Source organism: Phoenix dactylifera, unplaced genomic scaffold, assembly GCF_009389715.1.
Source record: "Phoenix dactylifera cultivar Barhee BC4 unplaced genomic scaffold, palm_55x_up_171113_PBpolish2nd_filt_p 000537F, whole genome shotgun sequence".
Lineage (NCBI taxonomy): Eukaryota > Viridiplantae > Streptophyta > Magnoliopsida > Arecales > Arecaceae > Phoenix > Phoenix dactylifera.
Genome location: NW_024067946.1, coordinates 274,587 through 300,218, shown reverse-complemented (window position 1 = coordinate 300,218; position 25,632 = coordinate 274,587). Strand labels below are relative to the sequence as shown.

At 36.7% G+C, this 25,632-nt stretch overlaps 1 protein-coding gene across 3 annotated transcripts; it reads left to right on the top strand.

Moving 5' to 3' along the window:
- The first annotated feature begins 1,966 nt into the window (after nucleotides 1–1,966).
- On the top strand, nucleotides 1,967–21,204 carry LOC103713278 (kinesin-like protein KIN-1). 3 transcript variants are annotated; one of them, XM_039119366.1, is made up of 18 exons: nucleotides 1,967–2,132; nucleotides 2,227–2,288; nucleotides 3,898–4,020; nucleotides 4,109–4,211; nucleotides 4,362–4,405; nucleotides 8,125–8,154; nucleotides 8,281–8,403; nucleotides 8,480–8,505; nucleotides 8,648–8,729; nucleotides 8,821–8,862; nucleotides 8,934–8,967; nucleotides 9,102–9,177; nucleotides 19,765–19,913; nucleotides 20,021–20,082; nucleotides 20,154–20,245; nucleotides 20,322–20,424; nucleotides 20,511–20,690; nucleotides 20,775–21,204. In XM_039119366.1, exons 3-18 carry the CDS (start codon nucleotides 3,907–3,909, stop codon nucleotides 20,967–20,969), a joined length of 1,455 nt encoding a protein of 484 aa, XP_038975294.1. In that variant the 5' UTR covers nucleotides 1,967–2,132; nucleotides 2,227–2,288; nucleotides 3,898–3,906; the 3' UTR covers nucleotides 20,970–21,204. The 3 variants fall into 3 exon arrangements, with proteins under 3 accessions (XP_038975294.1, XP_038975295.1, XP_008798370.1); XM_039119367.1 differs by lacking the exon at nucleotides 2,227–2,288 and having other exon boundaries at nucleotides 8,937–8,967; XM_008800148.3 differs by lacking the exon at nucleotides 2,227–2,288.
- Nucleotides 21,205–25,632: the final 4,428 nt, after the last annotated feature.

Here is a 25,632-nt window from a genome sequence, read left to right as displayed (position 1 = left end):
CCACAACTAATCCACCCTCAAAAATGAAAAGTATTTATGCACACATTGATTTGAATCCTTTTGATGATAAACTGATAGAGCTATCAAAGTTCCATATGTAGATATAGAAATCCTTATCTACGGCGACAATATTAAGAAATCATGTTTACGGTATTAGATAAGTAAAATTAGAATCAGCAAATAATAACTGGCATCCTCGATCCATGTGACATGTTGGGCAAGGAAGCAAAAACAAAACCTAATCAGGAAGGACGCTCGTTGCCGAATGTTAGTTAGAAAGGATACTCGTTACTGGATGCTGGTTGGGAAGGAAGCTTGCGTCGGTCATTTGTCGGGAATGAATGCTCGTGGTAGGGTGGCGAAGCGAGAAAGAAACCCTAGCTGCTCAATTTTAAAGAGAAAAAGATTCCTGAAGATGGAAAACTTCGAACAACTTTGGAAGTCAGGCAAGTGAAAGAGGAGCCTTATTTTTTTATAGGAGTAATTTTGAATTTTTACAATAGATAAACAATTTTACTAATGTTGTTAATTTAACTAGGTGTAAGTGTAGATTTGACAAAATATTGGATGTAAGTGTAATAAACGTAAACCTTTGGCGGGATTTGTAATTGACTCATATGCCCTTACGTGGTTGTTATCCCACGTAAAGTTATTTTTGGTCATTTTTAAAATATCTTTTGACGTGATATTTGGGCCTCATTAAAAGTTAACAGTTTGACTAACATTCTGTTAAGTTATGGATTGAAGTGTTGGATAAAAATAAACTTGAGAAGAATAAACATAAATTTTTTAAACTATTGGCTATAGATGTAATTTACTCTTAATCTCATAAAAGTTTTTGTAATTTACTCTTAGATATACTATTGTTTGAAAAAAAATAATTTTGTTAATGGCCTTTTGTGTGTTACTAAAATATTTTTTATTATCCTTTTCCAAGGCTTTGTACGCCATCGCTAAAGTTATATTTAAAGTTACTTTTCAAATGCTAATCTAAATATCTAAAATTTATATATGTAATTCATTTATTGCAGATAGTGCTTTTAAGTTACTTTTCAAATGATAATATGAATATCTAAAATTTATATACGTAATTCATATATTGTATGATATGATATTTACGTGACAGTTATGTAGTTTATAACTTTAGGACATACATAAAATCATATCAAAAACATATAATTTACTGAAAATATCATTAAAAAATCTCAAAAATTATCTAGAAGTTTTAAAATGTATCCATGAATATCTATAGATTTTTTTTATTGATTTGTCGATGTAAACTGTACCTACCCCTGATTGATGTAGGATAGATAGTTTTTGGAACCTTGATATTATGGTTGGAAATGGGCTGGGGTGGGCCGGGTCATGTTTCTACTTGAGCTCGGCTCAAAATATCTTTTGTTGGACTTCAGGTTGCGCTCAGGCCCAAAATGTAGAAAATTCAGGCCTGAGTCTGATCCAAGCCCAACCCGATCCTAGATTGGGCCAGCCCAATTTAACCATTTATATCAAAAACTGGGCCAACCCATTTTGGCGTTATTGCAATCAAGCAATATAATGGTCCACGTCCTCTTACACATGTAAACAGCAACTCAGAAATCAAGTGGATCAAACAAGGATTGTTAGACCCCCCCTGTAGCATGTATCACAGAGCCAGTAATAGGAAAAGTGAGGCTTGTTAATGAAAATTTTGTAAGAGCGCATCTTGGAACACATGAATCAAACCCGGAATGCCACGAAAGTTGAATCCGGGCTGGACTGGTTTGTCTTGGGCTTGGGCCGTATCCATGCTGAGCCTAGTGTGCCCGGCCCTGAAATATCTTTGGGTCTATTTTAAGTCCAAGCCTGATCCAAATTCTATCCGCTTGTCCAAATCCCGACCCGAATCGGCCCGGCCCGTGCCCACTTCCAGCCCTACTTGATACAAATAGACGGCCTACGGGTCTGGGCGGGTCGGGATGTTTACATTAACCCGGTGGCTTCCGGCCGAGATCCGTGAGATTTCTCCTTTCTGCTTTCTTTTTCCGGTGAGAGATTTCTCCTCCTGCTTTCAGACCCAAACAAGAACCCATTGAATACCCCGGTGTGCGGGAGTGAGAGATCGGCTTTGGCGAAGAGATAGACATTCCGCGGTAAGATGTTTTTTTGCCGTTTCTCCTGCAAATTTCTTTCTTTCCACATTTAATTTTTTACCTATGGCATCGAATATATCGCCGGCGAGGGTAGTGATTTTTGTTGCAGCCAGCAAGAGAGACAGAGGGGAGCCCATAAAGGAAGGGAGAGATAGAGTGAGAGCTTTATTGGAATTTTCTTTTTTTGAAAAAGAAACTCTGGACCGCCTTACTTGCAAACTTGAGATTTGTTTAATGTTAGCTCTCATAAGTGAATTGATGCATTTGTATTTTTTTTTTACCTTTTTTAGTTTTGCACGTAAAATGCAATTAGTCTTCCATTAGAGTTTCGGTGAACGAGTACATAACTCCATCATTATCATTAGACTGAATTTGATCATTCCAAATTCCTGATTATTTTAGTGTTATTTATGGAAATTGTTCCTCGAGCAAGTCATTTATGGAAATCTTTAGGGTTGCCAAGATATGGCGATTTGAGCATCGCGGGCCAATTCTCGGTAAAAAAGTTATCAAAATCATGGGACTTATGGTCGTTCTATTTAGACAGGCCTCGCGGTATTAGTGGATTTATAAACAATTTCATGAACTTATGTTTTTCTCTCTCTTCCTCTGCCAAAATGTACTGATCTTGATCACTTTTCTAGGGACAACAGTTTATCCTAATTATACTAGTCGGTCATCTAATCCTGGCAGAAATACCTTGAGCTTTTAAGGAATTTGTTTTCTGTAACGTTTCTCCATCCATACAATTGAAAGGAATTTTAGGTTTTCGTAATACTTTTCTGGAGTATTTATGTGGTCCCTTGAAGTCTTATTATTCATTGTCATTGGTGTTGTGTTGTTGTTATTGTGCTCTGCACAACAAGGCAAACTATCCCACTTCAGCTCATTTACATATTTATAATTTCTTAACCTTGGAACGTTTACTATACATATTATATATTCTATTGACATGTTGATGCAGTCCTAGTATTTCCTCAGCATGAAAATAATGCTTGGAGGTCCTCCACAAGGAATATAAGTTTTTCAGGAGGAAGTATGGCCGCTGCCCTGAATTTTCTAGAAGCACTCAACAGAATCACTGGCTTAGAGTTTTCCAGGGTTACAAAGCACAGTTATGATGAAAAGAAAGGGTTAAGTCTGATCCAGCAATCTTCCAGACACAGTTGTTTTGCAAAGAAATCTAGAATTAACCTTCAAATGTGCTGTACAAATGAACAAGAAAGCAAAGCACTAGAAGATATTCAAGCATGTATATGATTTAAGTATTAGAATATTTATTTTAATATTAAACCCAAATTTCAAACCTCCACCTCCACTCTGTCTGTGAGGTTCTGCTTCATGAGGTCAGTGATAGTCCATCTCCACATTGTTACATTTACTTCTGTCATGAATAGATATACCTTCCTACTTCAGTTCTTAATTTAAGTGAAAGAAATAAGGAAGGTGAATTTCCCAAATTAGAATTGCGTTCATCAAATTACATGGAAACAAAAAATCTTCAGTAACTTGGGAAAATTACAGCCATCCATACGACGTCTCACATGCATTGCATTTGCCAGACTCTAGTCATATAAATCAATGAACAAGTAAAATCATGAAGTAGGAATAGAAGAGGGAAGAAAATGGACTGATCATAATCTTTTCTTAACTTTCCCCTTTCTCTGCCGGGCAAGGTGATTAATCAACTAGAAAAATTTCAGGTTTGTACAACAATATGATTTTGGCATTAATATATGATATGCTTGTTGAAATTTTGTCACAGGTGGAAAAAATGTCAAATGTGACAATCTCTGTGCGTTTTAGGCCTTTAAATTCAAGTGAGAGAAGAGGTTATGATGATGCTATATGCTTTCAGGCCTTAGATGCTAAGTCTTTTTGGTTCACGGTTGGTATCCTTCTTCTGAATTATATTTTGTCTTGTTAATGTTGTCACAAAAGTATATGTTCTGATAAAAGGGTTTCATCTGTGTTAGGATGAGAAGGAGGATGATGTTCTCTTTTGCTTTGATAAAGTGTTTTACCCAGATTGTGGACAAGCAGATGTCTATGAGTTCCTTGCAATGCCTATTATTGGAGGTCTGTGCTTATTGCAAAAATTAATATTCTTATATGGTTTGTTCTCCATATTTTATTTATAATGCCTCACCTTGATTTTTGCATCCTAGTTACCAAAGTCATCTCCATAGCTTTATATGCCTGAGAGATATTTTATGTTTCTTAAAGCAGATGCCATGAACGGAATAAATGGAACGATCATTACCTATGGACAAGTGAGTTACAGTTTAATTAAACATACTCATAATAGGTGTTTATATGTATTGACCAATGTTATCATTTAATTTTAATGTATTATCATTTATGTCCGTTCACAGGTTGTGAAATGATAGCTTAGAAATATAGTTGTTTCTCATTTTTCTAACTGTTTTTCTTGCTCTTATATATAAATCCGTGTTTCATTTATCTACTTTAGAAAAAGGGAGTTTTGGTATCAATATCCAAAAACAGGTGCTTATTAGAAAACCTATGTAGTTAGTAGAAGGCTTGATAACAAGAGGTACCTTTAGCAGTAGTGCTGATTTTTGTTTGTAACTTCTAGTGAAATGTTGATATTATTACTTTTATGAACTTCAATTGCCACTGGTACTGACAGTGTTCTTGAAAGAATGCCATGTTATTTAAATGGAAATTACAGTTATCCAATATGTGATGTGGTACAAGTGTCTTTTTCCTTCATTTGGGTAATTGACATACATTCCATTGCCTGTCCATCTCAATTTTTTTATGATTCACTGCTTTTCTTCTTCATATTAAGAGCTACTAATGTATATCTAGCTTGTTTATATGTGTGGGGTGCTAGGAAATAGTTCATCTATGTGGCCCATGACATGAGCTTGACTAATCAGGGCTCCAGATAAGTGGCAACACCTTGTTCATATGATCAAGTTACGCAAACATTCTAATAAAAACTTTAGTAGCTGGAAGCGTACTTGCCTTGTAAACTCTGTGGAAACTTGAATCATTACCTGCTTCCTAGACACTTACTTGAAGTGCTTTTATAATGTTTGCTTCCTTGCATATGCACCAATGCCCACTCCTACACCTACTCCTTATTTTCACAACCGAGATAAGAACAATTTGTTGAATGATATTCTCTTAACCGACAGCAGTGAGAAGCATTTTATAATTCTTGTTGCTAAGATAAAAGCATCATCTAGCTAAGATCAGCTAGAGTCAAGATAAAATATATGACTTCTAGAAAAAAGCACTTTGGCTTGGTAGTTTATGCATAAAAGGTAGACATCATGTTTTTAAGCTCTGGACTATATCATACTCAAAGTGTAAGAGGAGATTTTCATATGGTTCTTCTTCAATTGGCAAAAGAAACGTTTACTAAGACGGGATGTGGTGGATTATAAATCAAAGTATCTGAAATATTAGAACTGTGCATGATAATTTAATTATTCTCCATATAAGTGGCCTAAAATAGAACTAAAAAAATTGTATCTACCTTGTATTACTTGCTCTATGGTCTTGATGGACAACTCATAACACTAAGTTTCTTGTTGTATGTTTTTGACAATGGAAATTTTGTTGATAAATTATCATTATCTAAATTCTAATTTGAAATATACTGAAATGCTGCAAGGATGATAGTCTAAAAGCAAAAAGAATGTATTGGTTGCACTTTCTAGGAACATTTTAAGATGATGATTTAAGTATACAATGAGCAAGTGGTTGATTAACAACCATATTATCTTTTGTTTTCTATAGAAAATGTTGGTGAGGACATTAGTACTTTAGCAAAGGAATTGGAAATGTTGAATTTATTGGTTAGATGCTTCTTCATTTATAGGACCATGCAAAGGACGCATAAAGACAAGTTTATAAAATTTGTATTAGATTATTGCTAGTGTATATGCACCATTCATCTAGGTAAGAAATTTGGAACTTACTATACTATTTCTCATAACGTACATCAAGTGCAAAAGTAAAGTATATATATGTGTATGCAAAAGCCAAGCATGGTTATATAACATAATGGAGATGTATTAAATGCTCTAAATAAATAGATAAAAATGGGAACCTAACTTGTGATGGAATGAGTAATGGAAGTACTCACGTAGCCATTGACAAAGATTTTTAGGCAACCTAGGTGCTTTATAAATTACATAATGTTTTTTTAAATGCATTGGATTTGATGCACTAACCGGAATTGCAGGCTTTGCATGAAAAGAGCAGCATCTACCTGATGAAACTTGGTTGACTTTGAAAATGTTATGTCATGCTATCTTTCTAGCTGCGCCTTTTAGCACTTTCAGTTGGTGGCTACTCCAGTGGCACTGCAGAAAGTTGGATGGAATGCTATTGAGTTCAAATAATTCTTATGGGATCTCGGTAACCGGCAATCAAGATGAAAAAGGGTGTCCCAGTATACAAGGCTCTTGCCATTATGGGGTTTGGGAAGGGTCAAATATATGTGGCCATATGTTCTTGTGCAGAGAAGCTGTTTCCATGCTTTGAACCCATGACACTAAGTCATAATGGAGCAGTTTACTGTCGCACCAAGACTTGCCCTCTATTACCTGGAAATCAAGATGAAGTTAAAAATTCTAAGACATTTTATTTGTGATATTGTAATCCATTTGTAAATTTACTTTCTACTAGTCTAGATGTACAGAAGATGCATCTTTGTAAGAGCGGATGAATAGGATGGACATAATGAATGTATCTTGAGTAGTAGATTATTCTACCTTCTATTTTGGGGGAAAACTTAAAATTGAACTTCATGGGTAGGCAATTTTGGAAGAGAAATGAAGAGGCACAATTTGTCAGTGGAGTAAACAGTTGGGAGTTGCATGGGAATTTGCTTTTAAAATCAGTACTTGTATGCAAATATTTGTGAGTTTAAATCTAAAAAATGAGTGGGAGCTCCTATAGGAACTTGCCTTAGGTGGGGCTGGCTTGATAGTATCTCACCTAGGACTAAACTGCCCCTATAAGCAGCTTGGCCTTTAATGAGCACATAGGCAGGTCTCTATGGGGTTGACATATAAGTATATAGTTAAATTGTCAACCCAAACACATGGCATTTAGAAGACAGGTTAAAATCTAATGCTGAAGGAAATCTGTTTATTAAATAGGTAGTAGGACTCGACCATGTAACCCATTTAAAGATCACATTGCTTTTAATGTAAAGAATTAAAGATCAGATGCAATGAGATATCACCACACTGAAGATTCATGTACATATGGAGTCTGCACACATACAACTTGAATACATCAAAACATGTAAATCCAGTAATGCATATGCAAATATGGCTATTGGCTAATTACTTCATCAGAGTAAAATTTAAAAGTGTTGCTGCAATATGTTTCTCTTTTCTGGGAAGGGCACTGGGCCTTTTTCTCTGTTGACTTTGGGCCTTTTGTAGAATGTACTTGTAAGGTCTACTTTTTCATACAAAGAGTTTTTGAAACATAAAAGGACAAAAGCATAATCAAATGTTTCTTTTCCTGTTTTTTTTGTGTCACATCCATTCAAAAGTATCTTGAGGCAGTCAAGAAAAAAGATCCTGAGTTCTCCTTGAACCATATAAAAAGGTCAGCAATGTGTGCACTGTGATGCATTGAATTCCATTGCTGCAAAATATCCTGAATTGTATGATAGCTACATATGTATCTTGATTTAGCTGTCGTCATGAAGCCTGAAAGTACACATTGTACCAAGTTTTACATCATGACAGTTTTATAAATTACTTTGCATTGTTGTATGGAATATCTCATTTGTGTGAGTGTGTGACAATCAAGCAAAGTGATGCAATGATAGGATAACTTGAGCTTATCAAATTCAAATGTGTGGTGAAAGCCTTGAAATTTGGGGAGAAGATTGTTTGGTTTTAGTTACTCTTTCATTAAAAGCTGAATACTAGTAGCATTTTATTTTTATAATGCTGGCTTATTTTAGCTTTCATTCATGATTGTGGAACAGACTGGAGCAGGAAAGACATACAGCATGGAGGTCAAGTGATGAAATCATAGTTCCATTCTTTTATCTGATAAGATCACGGACAAAAATCTACTAGATAACATGACGTAGGTAAATATTATTCTTCTGATCCATTACATGCACTCACTCTTCAATCAGGGCCCCAATATATTCGACTGTGATGAGCATGACAAAGGACTACTTCAGCGTGTTGTGGATGGGCTTCTTGAAAGCTTGAAATCTTCAACAGATATGGCTAAGTGCACGCTCAAGTTGTCAATGGTATATAAACCATTTCTTTGACTTGTCCTCATAATTGTGGCGATATCATTTATATATGTTTTCTTGTCATGTTTAGGTGGAAATCTATATGGATAAGATAAGGTTCGTAGCTTCTGAACTACTTTTGATGGATAAATTTCATATTCTAAAGCAGATAGAATCTCCCTAATGTTACTCCAAGCATGGAACAAATGAAATTTTATACTAACTTTCAGAGAATTAACTCTTCTATGCTATCTTTCAGAGACCTTTTTGATTTATCAAAAGATAACCTCCAAATTAAGCAGGGAAAAAACCAAGAGATGTACATTTCTGGGGCAACAGAGGTATAGCTTGATCGCTGAGCATGTTTTTGTTAGAAAAAGAAAGTAATTGTCAGTTCTGATGTTAAGTTTTTGTCCAATATTTGATATCCAGATCTCTATCTCGAATGCTTTGGAAGCCATGCGCAGTCTTTCTGTAAGATATCTTGGTTACACTTAAATGCAATGTTTGTTAATGTGACCTACCTAACTAATAACAACATGCAGCGGGGAATTGCCAATAGAGCTGTTGGAGAAACACGTATCCTTACTTTTGCCAATTTTAATTCTTGAAGTTAAGATGGGTATACAAATATAGTGCTTTTGTTTTCTCATCGTCATCATCTGTAAGATGTTAGGCTATTCTTATTGCCTTTCAGACTTTAACATATATAGAAATGAATCTGGCCAGTAGTAGAAGCCACTGCTTGTACATATTTTTAGTTCAAAGGGAATCTGTTACTGATGGGAGGTTAGTTTTTATTTGCTCATCCTTGTGTTGGATTAAGATATCTTTTTGTTGCCTAATTTTCAGATATAACACTTGGCAAAGGCAAACATTTACATACTCATGACTATCAGGCTGAAAACATATGGTTTCCATTCTCTAGATGCAAAAGTTATACTGTTGCAACTCTGAAAAATTTGATCCTGCTTTGTTAGATGGATTGGAGAGCCTTTTCTTTAATTTTATCTGTTAAGAGTTTGTACTTCATCTAAGTATGTTATTCTTCTTTTCTGGTGCTGCCAGAATTAAAGTTTGTCACAACTCCGTGTTTGTTTTTAAGGTGCCAAAATGTAGAAATATTAAATCATTGTAAAATTTGTATTGTGTTGCTAAAATTATAACTCTGAAGTTCCAATTTTGTATAAAAGCAACAAAGTATGTCCATGCTTCCACTTTATTATATTCTTTTAGTATTTGTGTTGTGTGTCAAGGTGTTACTCTTACATCGAGGTGCAAAAGCTGAACTTTTTGCATTTAGGTCCAATCTACATAGGTTCATATGCTTGTGGTGTAAACTTGTCACAGTAGGATGGACTTCTACAAATAGATTATATATGTGCATATGCCCATGCCATAATATAGACCTTCAACTTGTGGTGGATAGATATGGGTGATCAATTGTTTGTCAGAAATAATGGAATCTTACTTTCCTGTGAAAGTTCATGAAGAGAGAGAAAGGTGTCAGCTTAAAAACTTTTGACATCTGAAATGGAAGTTAACTAAAAATCTACTATGTTTGCTTGTGGAATACAGATTGATTGCAATATCTACTCGAATTCTACTCATTTTAGTAAGAAGAATAATCAAGAACCTTTTTGTGTCAAAGACAATGAAGTCATAGCCATGCTCTCTAAATATTATATATAAACTATCATGGTTCTTTAGAAAGAAACAAATGAATTTAGTTCTAAAACACAATAGAAATTAATTCTGGATGAGAGCATATACTGAATGAAGGAAAGTAAAATGATTATAACTTCTTTTTGAAAGTTTCTATTTATTCCGATCAAGTAGACTGCGGCCCACTATTTCAGCTCATATTGCTGATTTAAGATCAAACATCAGCTCGTGAGTTCTTTTGCAAGTGGTCTAGAAGAATTACCAGGACGTACTTTCAATTCCATTGGACTGGATAAATTGATTTAAGGGAAAGGGTTAGATTGGTTGTCTATGTTGCAAAACCCTTGATATTCATGAAGGGATTTAGATACTATAAGGTCCAATGTTTGAAAGCTTGGAACAAGTTTGGTTTATATCAAGCAAAATGACTTTGATTCTTTCAAGTTTAGCAATTTCGGTAGTGGTTCTGATAATCGTAGCCCCTGTTTTGCACAAATAATTATTAAAAATGAAATAATTAAGCAAAGTTAAGAAAAGTGTTAAAGTAAATATACTCGATCTCATATAAAGTCTAGTTTTTATGAGATCAAAGCTCTAGGATACCCAAACACATGTCTAAAATTTTTTATCCCTCCAATTTATTTTGAATTGGATATGATAATGCTTCCTATTCTTTCATATACTCAAAATTCTACTTTATAATATATATCAAGAATCCGAATGATCAAGAAAAGGACAAAAGTAACACTAGTTGCTCATATAAACAAATTTTAAACCATAATTTGATTTTGGCCAAAAAGTGACAAAGTAGTTTCTCTTAAAAAAAGAGTGTATAAACCTCTTCTAGCTAAGTGGTTGTTACCACCAAAAAGAAAGAGATTAAAGGAAACACCACATAGGTTAGAACAATGTTTGTATTTTGTGGTGCTATACTCTATCTCCTAATCTCCATGGAGTGATCTAGAACAATGTTGAATGACTTGGAGTATAAGAGGAGGCTTTGCTGCATACAAGGGCTAAGGAATAAGAGCAAGGTGGAAAGGATTAGCAAGCATGAACAAGTCAAATGAGTATGAAGAGATTTCTAAGAGTATTTATCATAGGAAGTTTTAAAACAAGATCAAAAGGTTTCATATGGTTTTAATCTATATTTGGATTTACCATCTTGATTTGTTTTAATATCAAAATTAGGATGGCTCTATTTTAATAAGGTAGGAGTTGGGTGAGTATTTTTGAAGGTTTTTGAAGGATAGAGGTTCTATCATTAATAGAGGGTGAGCCTTGGCGCAACAATAAGGTTACTCCAGGATGATCTAGAGGTCATGGGTTAGAAGCATAGACACAATTTCTCGACACATAGGGTTAAAGTTGCATACATCTGACCCTCCCTAGACCCCACAATGATGGGAGACTCATGCCCTGGGCCACCCTTTTTTATAAAAGTTATATCGCTAATGAATATTGTTTGGGTTTACAAACAAAGTGGTTAAGAGTAAAAGGGAAAAAGGCATTAAGAGAACAAAGATCTAACTTGGTTTCACGCTCCGACCTAGCTACACCAGCCGGGCATGTTACATGGTCACATATTCCATAAGGCTTAGCTTCTTGAAATATGCAAGGCCTTAAATAAACCTACACATCAAAACATGTAAATAGTAAAAGCAACCTAACCAAATATCGTTCAATTAAATGATAGGTCGACATCAAAACCACTGTTGGAGGATCATCTGATAAGAAATCTAGGCATACTTTTTTGTTAGTTGCAATATAAAAATTAGAATATTTTATTTTATTTGAGAATTAAGAGATTTTATTTATGAGGACTCCAATATTTTATTTTGATACAGAATTTATTAGTTTTTTGGGTTGTCTATATAAACCCATTGTAAAGTTAATTGCATTATTGAGATTTGAGAATACGGAATATTAAGTTGCCCTCTCCCTCTATTTCTTCTCTTCTTTTTTTTCTTCCCTCTTCTCTCCCCTTCTTCCATCTTGCGTCGGTTTGGTGTCAGAGCATCCTATTCTTCCTACCTCCCGAGCTTATCCTACATCAGTTGATATCAAAGCAAACTATGATCCACTACCACTGTCGTAGCATTCTCACTGCTCCATCAACACCACCTCGAGATTCGCGTGAGTCCACCACCATCACCAAAAAGAAAAAATAGCACAAAAGGAGGATGAATCCCCTCTTCACCACCATCCCTCCTTTCATCTCTTCCACCACACCTCCCTCTCTATCTCGGCCACTGCCGGCTCTTATTCTCTGAAACCTTTAACCATCGTTGTGTAGATGAGAACATCCATAAGGAGGCTGCCTATTGCGAGCTTGATGCCCCATGTCATCGCCACCATCCCTCTCCCTTCCAAGCTCAACCTCCCTCGCCAGTCATGTGCAGCGCATCATCAGAGCCACCGCTCGCATAAACCGGCCTCCCTTGCTCCCTCTTTCACCTTTGCTCCTACATTGATGGCATCCTCTCCCTTGCCGCCGAGTACTCATAGCCCATCAACCCCACTTGCGAGCACCTCTAAGACGAGGCTGCTATAAGCTCATTTGTCCCAGGCACCAGGAGCCCTCCGTTTTCGGGCTCCGCAGCCTCCGCTAGCAGCATCGTCCTCCCAAAGAATTGGATCGCCAGACCTCCTAGTGGACCTTATCGTCGTCTACATAGCTCGCCTTCTTCCCTGGCATCTATTCTGACACCGCGAGGTGCTACCCGATGCAAAGAACACTCTCCACAGGTCTCTTGTCATTGTCGTCGCTACTCTTGCGGGGGCCTTGGGGATGAACATCCTAGCCAACCAGTACTCCCACTCCTCTGCAGCCACTTCTCCCCTCTGGTGAGGCTCTCTATGTCATTGCCCTCGGCCTCAACCGTGAGGGGCCATTTCCTCCCCATCCTCGGCGGTCTCCACATCACCTTCTCGTCGCCATTGCCATCTGCAGTTAGGGTTGCGGACGCCAAACCTCACGAATAAGAAGCCCTTATGGATTTAGTCTAATCCAGATCTGACCCTCTTTGACATCGATCCAACTCAGGTCCGATTCAAGTTCGAATCTAGATTCGACCCACGAATCCGGATCTAATCCTGATCTGAACTGACCTGGTTCAACAACCAATCAGCGATGCTCCACATTGTCTAGTTAGTGGCATGCCAACATCCACTCATCACCACATCAGCAGACTATGCAACATCAGCTGCCACATCAGCACCTGTAGGATTTTTCGAAAGTTTGTTCTTAGCTAATTTAGACGTATTGATTCTTTTTTTGTCTGTTTTTGCTGATTCTGCCTCTACGGTTAGTTTTTCTTCGCTAGAAGGTAAAGTAGTGGTTTAAGGTGCTCTTTGTGAGGTGAGATCTTTTCCTTTGAAAGCTTGATTGATATTTAATAGATTGGGTAACTAGTAAATTACTTTAGTTCCAAGTTTAATTTTATTCATTTTCTTCCATATAAAAAATATCCTATATTCTTGTTCATTGCATCTATTGTTTATTTGCATCTAGCCTTCTTGCTTGTTGCATCTAGCCTAGTTTTTGGACTTTGGCATATCATTTGCATTTAACTTACTAGTCGTGTGTGTGCATCATAATAGTTTAGAATTCATTATTACTTATTTTAATTTTTAGTCTATCTCTGTATACTTTCATAGCCCTATATTTGATCGAATCACACCATGATCAGGAACAGAGTGTCCACCCATCCACTATAGACTAGACTACCGCAAAGGTCTTTCCCTCCACCTCTAGACCACCATTTGACCCTGAAGCCTTTATGAACTCTGTAGACTGGAAATTTTAGTGAATGAGCTAACAATATGGGCAATTGAGTCAGAAGGTAGCTCAAGCTCTAAGAGGTTTGGGGGGCAGATGGGTCTGTTAGACAACCTGCCCTCTCATTCAGTTAGGTCAGTCCATAGCATCCTCCCCATTCCCAAATCATTAGCAGGTGCTAATAGGATGAATTATGCCCTTAGGCATGTTGTTAGAGCCTTGCCTAGAGATCCTCCTTATAGTGTGGAATCTAGGTTTGATGAGGATGAGTTTATACAGGAACATCATATTCCTAGACATCAGCCAGACAGGACCATCAGCAACCAGTTCATTATCATCCAGGAGGAGTCTGTCATAGGTCCATTGATCAGTATGCTGGATATCCTAATAGGATCCATAGGCATTCCCCTCCACCCTATAGATATGATCGGGAGAACACTAGTGGTATTACTAGGTTGGTTAAGGTAGACGTACGATCTTATGATGGTAAATTATACCTTGACACCTTTCTAGATTGGTTAGATGATCTTGAGGATTACTTTGATGGGTATGATATGATTGATAGAAAGAGTTTGTTATGCTAAGATGAAGTTCGTAGGAGCTCCTAAGAAATATTCGCAAAGTGTCCAACAAAACCTTCAGCCTTTAGATGATCCATTTATCACCGAATGGGCAGTCATGGGGCAAAAGTTAATGGAGAAATATCTACCTTCTTACCATAGGAATCAATTGTTTGATCAGCTTTTGAACTCTAGGCAAACTTCAACTATGTCTAAATGTATGGAACGATTTGATGAGCTTATGCTTGGGACCAAGATACAGGAAGATCCATTTCATATAATTTGGAGGTTTATCAATGGGCTTAGGGAAGATATAAGGAGAGAAGCAGTGTTATATGCTTTTGATTCTTTGGAGGAGGCCTATCAAAAGGCCGTCACTATAGAGATGTATCTTAAGACTCCTCAATGTAGGTTCTCTTCTCGAGCGAGTGAGTCTTGTTAGTCTAGATCTGTTTCTTAGTCAAGATCTGCTACCCAATCTAGGGTTGTTTTCTAGGCAGCTTTTAAGGATAGTACTACTAGAAATATGAAACCTCGGTTTGTTACTTGTTCTAGTGGTTCAATAGGTGGTCCCTATTATAGTGGTTCTTCCATGCAGGTCATCGCTGTCATAATGGAGGTCATATAGTTGCACGTTGTCCTCAACAAGCCTTAGCCTTAGAGCAATAAGTCTGATGATCCGCAAGAGATTGAGGATCAGGTAGTAGATCACATAGAATAATTTGAAGATGAGAAAGAGTTTGAGGATGATTAAGAGGTAGTTGACCACCATTGTGATATTGTGAGGTGTGTTTTGTGGATAATAATGAGGGCAAGAACATTACATCAGTGACAAACCCTCAAGTAAGGAGTTTAGATCTAAGAATAAGCCACTTCCTCAGGTTCTTGTTAGAAAAAGCATTTATATTCTGAACCATAAATTTAGGCGTAAAATTGCAATGAGTAATGTGGATTACAAATTTGCTACTGTTGTGTATCATAGGGCTAAGGAGTTTATGGGAGATAATGTTATGGTTCGTATTCATTCAGAATGTTTGTCAAAAAATTCCTTCAAGAAATTTTATGCTTGAGCTATTGGCCTATTTCTTATTATTAGAAAACTTGGACCTAATGCATATCTACTTGATTTACCTAATTATATAAATATTAGTGATGTTTTCAATGTAGAGGATTTATTACTTTGCCGAGGTACCTTTGAGTCTCCTATTTTAACATCAAGTGATCCTGTAGGTACTTCAGTTTCTAAGGCGCCACATCTTACTCAACAAAGAGATGAGATTGAAAGATGATGAGATTGATACTTCTTCTGATGTAAGTTTCTATAGTTATCTTGTCTAATGGAAAGGTCGTCCTCTATCTCATACTTGAGATTGAAGCAGTAGACAAACTCTCCGAAGTCCAGTTTTTTCCAACTACGGGAGTATGACGGAGGACTGTTTAATAAGAAATTTAGGTGCACTTCTATTAGGCGCAAATATAAAAAATTTATTTTATTTGAGAATTAGGAAATTTTATTTTTATGTGGATTGGAGGACTAGAATTTTATGAGGATTCCAATTTTTTATTTCTATGGTTTGGATTTTTATTAGGCTTTTGGTTGTTTATATAAACCCCTTGCTATGTTAATTAAGAATACAATTTGTATTATTGAGATTTGAGAATCCAGAATATTGAGTTGTCTTTGGCTCTTTGCCTTCTTTTACTCTTTTCTTCTTTTTCCTCTTCTCTCCCCTTCTTTTGTCCTATGCAGGATCTACAAAACCATCCCGAACTAGGCGGTTCCAGTCGTATCAAGCTGATGGTTTCAGCAATGGAAACAAAATTCATTGCTGGATGGGGAGAAGAAGAATGAAAGAGGAAAAAAGAGAGAGCGTGCGGAGAAGGGAGGGAGAGGGAGAGGAAGATAGAGGAAAGTGGAGGTCGGCCGGAGGAGGCCGGCGAGCCACGCAGAGGCCGGTGTGCCATGCGAAGGAGGCTCCTCCAAGCTCCGCAACCTGGTCCCTATTTCGTTTGAAATAGGGGTTTGGCCACTTTTTTTTTTTTTGCGACTTTTAAGTAAAGTTGGCAAATCACTTACAGACTTTACTTAAAAATCACCAAATTAAAAAGAGCCCCGGGCCTCTTTTTACTTTGTGATTTCTGCTGGTCACCTAGGTTAACCCTAGATCCCACATTTGCAATGCCCCTTGGGCATACTATCAGGTTCATTAGGATCCCCTTGCTGGTTGGTGCCAATAGCAGGTTGGTGAGTGCCGCTGATTTGTTGGTTCATGGGCTCCCAAGCTTCCCCAAAGCCATTGGTAAACCGAACTGGTCTCCTAGCATGACCTTATGTCTTGTCAGTCTACACTAATTAAATATCAATATCAACAAGTTATAAAGAATCTAAATTGCTTGAATAGCAAAAGATAAAATTGCTTGATACTAATTAAATATCAGTATCAACAAGTTATATAACATAGAAATGCATCCCCAAAACTCAATGTCGGTCCCACCTCATCCTAGGCCAAACCCTAGCGATCATAACCTAAGCTCTGATACCACAACTTGTCACACTCCAACCAAGGTAGACCGGGCACATGATGCAGCTGCATATTCCAAGGCTTAGCCTCTTGAATTGTGCAAGGCCTTAAAGAAACCTGTACATTAAACCATATAGACAGCAGAAGCAACCAAACCAGATGTCATTTGAAAAAGTAATAGATTGTGGATGACATCGGAACTACTAAGACCCTGAATTTATGTCCTAGAAAATCCAAGTATCAAACCTTCCATCATGCAAAAGTCCAAATATCAAGATTTTCCAAAATAACATTTGGTTACAACTACACCAAGTTTTAGATGATAATAACTATTACTACTAACAAACTTGAAGTAGTTTTCTTTCATAGTCAATTAAAGGGTAAGGTCCGGTCCACACTACAAAGCATCTCACCTTGCCCTCAGTCACACTCCCAAAACCATACTCGCCACAGTATCTGTAAAATAAGGCAAAAAAATAAGATAGCGAACATGTAGCCAGTAAGTGTTCCACATACACTCCACAATTTAATTTAGAATAAAAAACCTGAGTAATTTTCACAAAATTATCCAAAAAATACACTATAAAATGTAAAATTGAATTGCAAGTTCAACCATATTTTGATAAGGGATCATATAATTCACCAAGTTCCAAATCAACAATACTCACAACCCATAATATAGAACTTTTGATAACTCAGGCTTGGTCCCACATATGCCTTGTGAATGGTCATCAACTTCTTGTCATGCTTACATTCCTTGACTGAACATCATTCTCATGTCATGCTTATGCCTGATGATTGGGCATCAATCTTATGTCAAGCACATATCCTATGACCAAGCATCAATTTCACGAGGTTAGTCATCAAATGCATGTCTAGATCTTCCAAAGAACAAGGCTTTTTTCGAATAAGCCAATTCTTCAATTAACGCCTCCAACTTAGTCATAATCAAATATCAAATATTATATAGATAGAATTCATAACTCAATTAAAATTTTAATCTCATATATGAAAGTTTAATCTCATTCCATAGCAATTTCCCCCACAAATATCATGAATGCATTCTCGTCATAATGATAATGTTTGTTATGATATAATTATATCCACATGGTATCAATGTCTTTACAAAGAAAAAGAAAGTGCATGTGAGGACATGTCCTGTGCCCAACCAACCAACTAGCAAACTCCCCAAACACCTCAAAAATCAACGTAAAAAAAGGTAGTTGAGGTTTAAAATGTTTTCTATCTGATTATACCAACCCTCCCTAAATACATGATTGATCGAAATATATCCAAACGAAAAATGGGTTTATCCCTACTGGAGAATCCTACAATCACCAGAGTTTCCAGATTCATCCTACTTCCAAAGTACAAAATTTCCAAACCTAGTTTTACATCCAAAGAAGGTAACAGTTGATCTTAAGCCATGTCTTCATAATCTGCCCTGTTCTGTGGACAGTGGCAATAATCTCCAGATTCAAAACAATGCATCATAACTACTACCTGACCAGAAATTGCACTATAATGCAAAGTCTAAGTAAGGTTGTAGTCAAATTAAATTCAATTCTCTGTTCTGCCTACACCTGCACATCAGGGCATTTCAACAATTTATTTGACCAATCAAAGAAGCTTGAGAAATTCTCGAATTTGCAAGCTTATGGATCTTTGAGTTAACAATATTGAGTTAAAAATTCCAGATTAAAATATTCAATCGGATTCAAGTTATAATTTTCTGACTGAATAAGTGCAGAACCAGTCTGTCCTGGGATCAACACCAAAGCACTCAAAAACTCCTCATCTCCCCAAGCCATTGCTACCCAATGTATCAAATATTTCAGAAATTAAATCCTACACTAAAGCCTCCAGAGATTTACTCCTTTGTTTCCAAGAATTTTAACTTAAGAGTAGGGAATAAGATCTTACCTTGGTGATAGTTTCAATTTCTTGGCTTCTATCTTCTCCTCCTCCAAAACACAGCCTTGGATCACCACTTAGAAAGGCAGGAGGTTAGTGAGGGAAAGAGAGGAATAGAGAGAGAGGCATGGGGGTGTAGAGGACTGCTGGGGATGTGGCAGCCCATAAGGGTTCATGGTGGGAAGTTTTGAGGAGGGCAAGATGGGGAGAGGGGGGTATGTGTGCTCTCAATAGAAGAGGGGAATGGATATTGGGTTTGTCAAGCATAGCTGTGTCCATGTTTGGTTGGGTCTAGGGCATTACACCTCTTGGTTTCCTCTTTCCTGAAAATAACCAAGAATACTGAAAGTAGTTGGCCTTTGGCCCCATGTATTCTGTTGGATCCATTCACTGCTTTAATTGGAATATGTTTACAATACACCTATCTCATAGAAAAATGTCTAGAATAGTAATTGTTAAGTTTTTTAATCTCTTGAAAAACGAGGAACGAAAAGAGATTACACCACTGTTAGCAGAGTAGTTCCTAAGACACTTCGCATTACATCTCTGATCTTGACCACCAATCAATCTTAAAGTGGCCTTTTAGGTTTCCAATTTGATGCAAATATTCTTTCAAGGCCTGTTTCAGGATGCAGTATGCTGGATTTTGAGCCTAAGGAAGACCTGATTTCCATATGAATAAATTTTCCTTGTTTCATTGATTCCTTGGTGTAAAATTAGCAGATATTGCCCATAATGATCTGAGAAGTTGATAATGTGGATTTCTACTGCGTTAATAGCAATACTATATTTGTGTGATTGTTTCGTTGTGTTCTTTGGTTGTCAGGGTGACTTGTTTCTGGTCACTGGTTAGACTCACATGTATGTATTGTTGCAAGTGATGATCTTTAATTTATGAGCTCTGAATTATGAGCACAGCTTTTACTTTTTGTAGGATGAGAACTGGAAAAATTGTTCTTGTCGATTTAGCTGGTTCTGAGAAGGTTGAAAAAACTGGTGCTGGAGGAAGAATCCTTGACGAGGCCAAGAAGATAAACAAGTCCCTGTCATCCCTGGGCAATGTAATCAATGCTCTAACAACTGGTAAACAAAAGCAATCCCTCCCCTTTCTGAATGCAAGCATCGCTACTTCGAAAATTCCATCTATCTGTTCTAGCACATTAATTCAGTTGTCCTTTTCTCTACTTCAGGCAAAACAAGCCACATACCTTATCGTGACTCGAAACTTACCCGCATTCTACGAGATGCACTAGTCAGTCATCAAAAATTCCTTTGGTCTCATTTATTGTTCTGTCTTTCTTGAACAGTATCTTTGCATTGCAGGGTGGGAATTCAAGAACTGCATTGCTGTGCTGCTGCTCTCCTAGCCCTTCAAATGCTTCAGAAAGCCTGTCCACTCTTCGCTTTGGCACTAGGTGTGTCTTACAAATATTGCAGGCGAATTCTGTAACTGGAAAACAAATAAATTGTCATGTATTGGTCATTTTGCAGAGCAAAGCTTATAAAGACACCATTAATAGCCATTGCTAGTGAACAAAAAGACAACATCGAAAAAACTACCCCAAACAACTCACATGACAGAGTTTTGGAAAATGTCAGTGATGAAAAACTTGAAATCAGGCATTATGCACATTTTGCTGGATCAATAATGCGAACTTTTGTACATGTTTACATGTGCAGTTGAGGATGCATCTCTCAGAGGAAGATGTGGATCTGTTGGAGGAATTGTTTATGATGAAAGGCATCTCTTTCGATCCTCAGTCCCCTGAAGACATTGAATCAGCATATGATGATGTCACCTTCCAGATAATTTCATCAGTGCAGCAAGCTGTGGAAGATCTCAGAGACATGGCAGAGCAGGTAATATTTTTCTGTAATTTTGCAGGTTCTGAGAGAAAAGCAAGGATTTTTAACGTCTAATTCTGCTGATATTACTAATCATAGTTAACAAGAGAGAACAGTGCACTGAAGGCGGAGAATAATGCACTGAAGGCGGAACGTGCTTCTCACCAGATGGATTTAAACCATTTCAATGTTGAAGAAATGCCATCTTTCTTTGGCATAATCACAATTGGCATAGTCATGGGTATTATTGTTTTTTCATGTCCTTTATTTTTACTCCTTGTGTTGAGAAGGTGAAGCTAGGGATATTTTGGAAGCAGATGTACCAAATCCAATGAGAAGGGAAATATACCCAAATTAGCTGTTCGTAGAACATGTACCTCAATACAACAGTTGGTTCTAAAAAGGCTGGAACTGAGTCAGGATGCATAGAGAAGATTATTTTCGTAGTCAAAGCTGATTTTCTTGTTAATATCTTGTTATTTCTTGGATCTCCCTTGCTTTATCTTTTATACCTTTGCTGGTTGAGCCATACTTCCATTGCATATTTCAATAAAATATAAGCATAGAAAGAAAATTAAGAACACATTCCTTAATGAAGTAAGGAAAGAAAATGTGCAATCGTGAGTGTGGTATCAACAGAACCTTCCAGTGGCTGCGAATATATGTCAAGTATTTTTGTTTTCTCAAATGAATAATGCCAGAGAAAGCAAAAAATTTATTATATTACTACCTAACTAATCCACATTTAAGTTTGCTAAACATCTCGTGCTGAATTTGTATCAGCTTGGCTCATCACCAAGTGAAATTTCAGAAGTGGTGGTGCAGGTCAATCTTGTATGCAAGTATTATAAAAGTCTGTAACTATACATATTGTATATTTGTAGCAGCTTACAAATGAATTGATATGACTTTGCAGTTTCAAAATGTACAATATTTTCAAGCATATTTTGTTTGGACTTTTAATAGTTTATTCATGATTTTGTTTTACTTTAAAACTAGCAATAGTTAGATAGAGAACAGCACAATATCAATAATTTATCACATGACATGTATATTGTTACTTATTTAACCAGTAATAAATTAATTGTTTTTAGGTATGTTTAATATTGTTCTTTGTTGCTCTCCAATAACTGATTCTTTTCCTTTTCCCAACCTCTTCATTTTCTAGTGATCATTTTGACACCCGTCTCCTTTTATGCATATTGGCTGAGTACTTTATATTAATATAAAATTGAGGGAAATGTTCTAATCGCTGTCATTTAATCACTCCAATTTTTAGCATGTGATAGGATCACAAGTGAAAAAAATCCTTCCTGTTGGCTGTAATTGTAGCCAAATCATCCATGTAACAAAAAATTCCATGGAAAAAACCAAATCAATTCCCAAAGTTATAGAATGGCTCTTTTTTGATACATCTTTTTCATTTTACAAATCACATCTATAAATTGAACAAATATGCCATGTTAATTGACTTCATGCATGAATTGGATGAGCAAAATCTACATGAATTGCAAGAACAGAGGAGAGCCACAATTACATGAAATGCTAATTCAGCACCTCAATTAACTGACAGTCGTCAATCTCGAAACTAGTGATGTGGGTTCTCTCAGTGTTTGTATTGGAGTCTCCAATTTAAAATAAGCAATGTAAATGATCGGGTTCCGGTTTGAAAAACATATTGTATAAATAAGAATTCTTAAGAGCCGTTATTTAAGACTCCAAGCAAAAGATGCAACAATTAATGATTTAGTTTGTATGAGCAGGTCTAAGTTCAGCAAGTTAGGCACCTTTTCTCTCTCTCTCTCTCTCTCTCTCTCTCTCTCTCTCTATATATATATATATATATATATATATCATCCACTACATGTAATGCTTTCATGAAGTCAAAGACAAGTTTGAATTCAGGATCCAAAGAAGGTTCAACGACAACCTGCACCATATTTAATATGCCCCTAGCGGCCTCACAATCGATGCATTTTGACTCTCTAAGCACACCTTGACCAAATACAGATTTTGCAGACTCCAAGGTATCACAGAACTCCAAATAAGGCACCAGCAGCACAATAAATTAATCCATCCTGTTTCACTTTTAGGGTTTACAGGAACTTCTTGCTTCTTCAACAAATACCACATCACCAATCAAGTGCAGCATGATAGTGTTCTGGAGTTATGAACCTCAGGAAGCAGATCACCTGCTGTCTACTTCTGTTGATATTGCTGCAGTTGGAGAGTTGTTGCTCAAATGTTCATGTGTTTGACAGTTTTAGAAGATTGAGAGGTGGATTTGGCTATGCTAACTTGGGGCCTGTTGAATCTTCTGCTGCTTCTGAAGGAGCTATGCATGAAATACTAGATGGGGCTCTTGATGAAGAGAAGAGGAGAGTCTATACAGGCTCCAATCCTCTGCATAACAGATAGAGAATTGATCCATTTGTTTGCTTTTTCTTTTTTTACTTTCTTATTGCTCCGAAGTAAATGAAATTATTTGTGATTCTTAATGCTTGTTTTGAAGGATATTATTGATATGTATATTAACAAAGATGCTAGTATTTTGTCTGAATTCGGTATTGGTGGATTTGTTCTAGGTTTGTTTTTTTTTTTTTCCACGATATGTTTTCCTTCATCAAGTAATATTTTTTGTTATGATAATGTATTTGTTGTTCTTTATTCCACCACAACTATTAATATCACAAGGACTATTTTAGAAATAGATGTTTCTTCTACAAGCTCTCCTGTATATGTTAGGTGATGGGGAAGGATTTTTAGTTTTTCCAGTACCATTATTGATGTTGGATGAAGTTTATCTTACAAGTTAGGAAACTTGAAGACAAGGGAAATCCCGTAGAATAGACACCTTAGCACTAAATTTGTGAGAAATATACACCCTAATGGAAAAAGAGAAACTTACAAAGCCAATAAATTTCCATGATTTTAAGCTTTCTTTGAGAGAAATTTGCACGATTTAAGTGAGTTTACTGAAAATAGTGTAAGACAACAGGCAGAAAAATGAAGCAACCACCAGAGCTTCAAGGTGCTTCACCTTTGGCCAATATAGCTCAAGTTCAATTTCCTGTGTTATACTGAAGAATAAATAGAGTATCACTCACTATGCTCAACGCAATTGCTTTAGTTAACATTTTCAAGGACATCGTCACTAGAGGTCTTGCCATGGCCTGGACGATTTTGCTGTAATCCATTCGAGAAACATCTTCTTGATTATGTTTGGCTCCTAGTCTGGTCTGGAAATTGTAAGAAGTCTACCAACCCTTGGTGTATGCAGTATTTTAGTTGTTTGGTTTGATAATCAAGTGAACTCATTGTAAAGCGAGTAGTCACTTAAGTGGATCAAGATTGGGTATTGGATGCACCTTGCACATATGATACTTGTAATGCTGTTTACAATGATAATTGCTACATTATATAACCTTCAAATGATTAGGAGAATGTGAAATACAATTTAGTATGAGACTAAACAATTAACATCACTATATAGTTGGCGGTCAAGTTGATTATTTCAATTCATAAGCCCAAAGCCAAATCAATAGGATGATGTTTGCCAGTTGTAATTATTTTTATAATACATATACGTGATGGCAATTAGCCATCCAAATTATAGATTATCACACTAAAATCAGAAAAAATGCATATTTTCTGATTTTTTTTTTCTGTGATTACTTTGGTCTACATTGCTGCACTGTCACCATAAATACCTTAAAAAAAGCAGTAAAGATTCATTTGGCGCTGCATGTCCTAGAAGAAAAGAAAAGATATGCAGCCTTCGATCCTTCTCTTGAAAGTTACAAAATATAGATCGATCTCTCATTATAAGATCTTGAGCACAGAGTAGCCAGTGTAGGATAAAGACAATTCTCATTAAAGCAAAGTCGTAAAGACTCTTTAACACTCATTGGTCCAAAGCTGGTATGGTTACATAAATACGAGTCCCCTGCAAACGAGTGCAGCATACCGGGAGGGCATTAAACGAGCCTGGGAAGCTTTCAAGCAAGAATACCAAACCAAGCCCCAAGGGGTGATATGAGTTAGGGTTGTATTTTTCGCAAATGATTCACCAGTTTTCGCGATGTGTAATGTTGGATCGTGCAATAACCGCTACATGGTTTGTGAAGGCAGATGAAGGAGAGGGTTCGGAGTGCTTTGAGCTGTGCGAGGCATGATTTAATAGTTGATGTTGCAAATAAAAATCAATCATTTATTTTGCATGAAAGATACAACTCGAATCCGGTGTGATAGCCATATAGCCGATAGGTCCTATTATTGTGTCCCTAAAAACCAGGCCGCATACTCGGCTATTCATTTATTGCCAACCTCTTAAAAAGACTTCTCTCCCTCTCTGCTCATTCCACAATCTAAATAAAATAGTCTTGCTTGTCATGATTAGGGGTGCAAATAGGCCAAGTTGGATCGAGTCATGAGTGACTCAGACCTAATCTGATTTATTGTTTGGGTCCTAATGTTGGACCCATACCCAATCTAATAAAAGATCGGATTAGATCGGGGTGGATCCATAGCTAAAATTCGACATAATGGGTCATTCGAGTCGGATTGTGTCCATATATAATTTGGTCCTAATCCAAAAAAAATTGAATCTAGATTGGTTTGGTCAAGTCCGAGTCACACATATAGAGTTCTAAAGTAAAAGAGTTAATTTGTACAAAAGAAAATTCTAGCTTCATCATGAGATATGAATATCTCTTTGGAAGTATCTTATAGCACATTTAGTACCCCACCACTCAGAAGCTGACTCAAAAGTGAGTTCGAGCCGACCCCTATATCGGGAGATGGATGGTGTATCCGAACAATTCCAATTCCGTTTTATTTCATCTCTTCTTCTTTCCATTCGAAACTCTGCTCTACCCTATTTTCCTCTAAAATTCGCTCACCCACAACCTAAATTTCCCTCCTTTTGGGTTAATTGGACTCTCAATGGCTCTCAAGA

Excerpts from the sequence above, each read along its gene's own strand:
- LOC103713278 (XM_008800148.3), top strand. The coding sequence starts at position 3,907 with ATGTCAAATGTGACAATCTCTGTGCGTTTTAGGCCTTTAAATTCAAGT. Across the intron at positions 4,021-4,108 it reads CTAAGTCTTTTTGGTTCACG|GATGAGAAGGAGGATGATGT; the intron begins GTTGGTATCCTT and ends CATCTGTGTTAG. Across the intron at positions 20,083-20,153 it reads GCATTCTACGAGATGCACTA|GGTGGGAATTCAAGAACTGC; the intron begins GTCAGTCATCAA and ends TTTGCATTGCAG.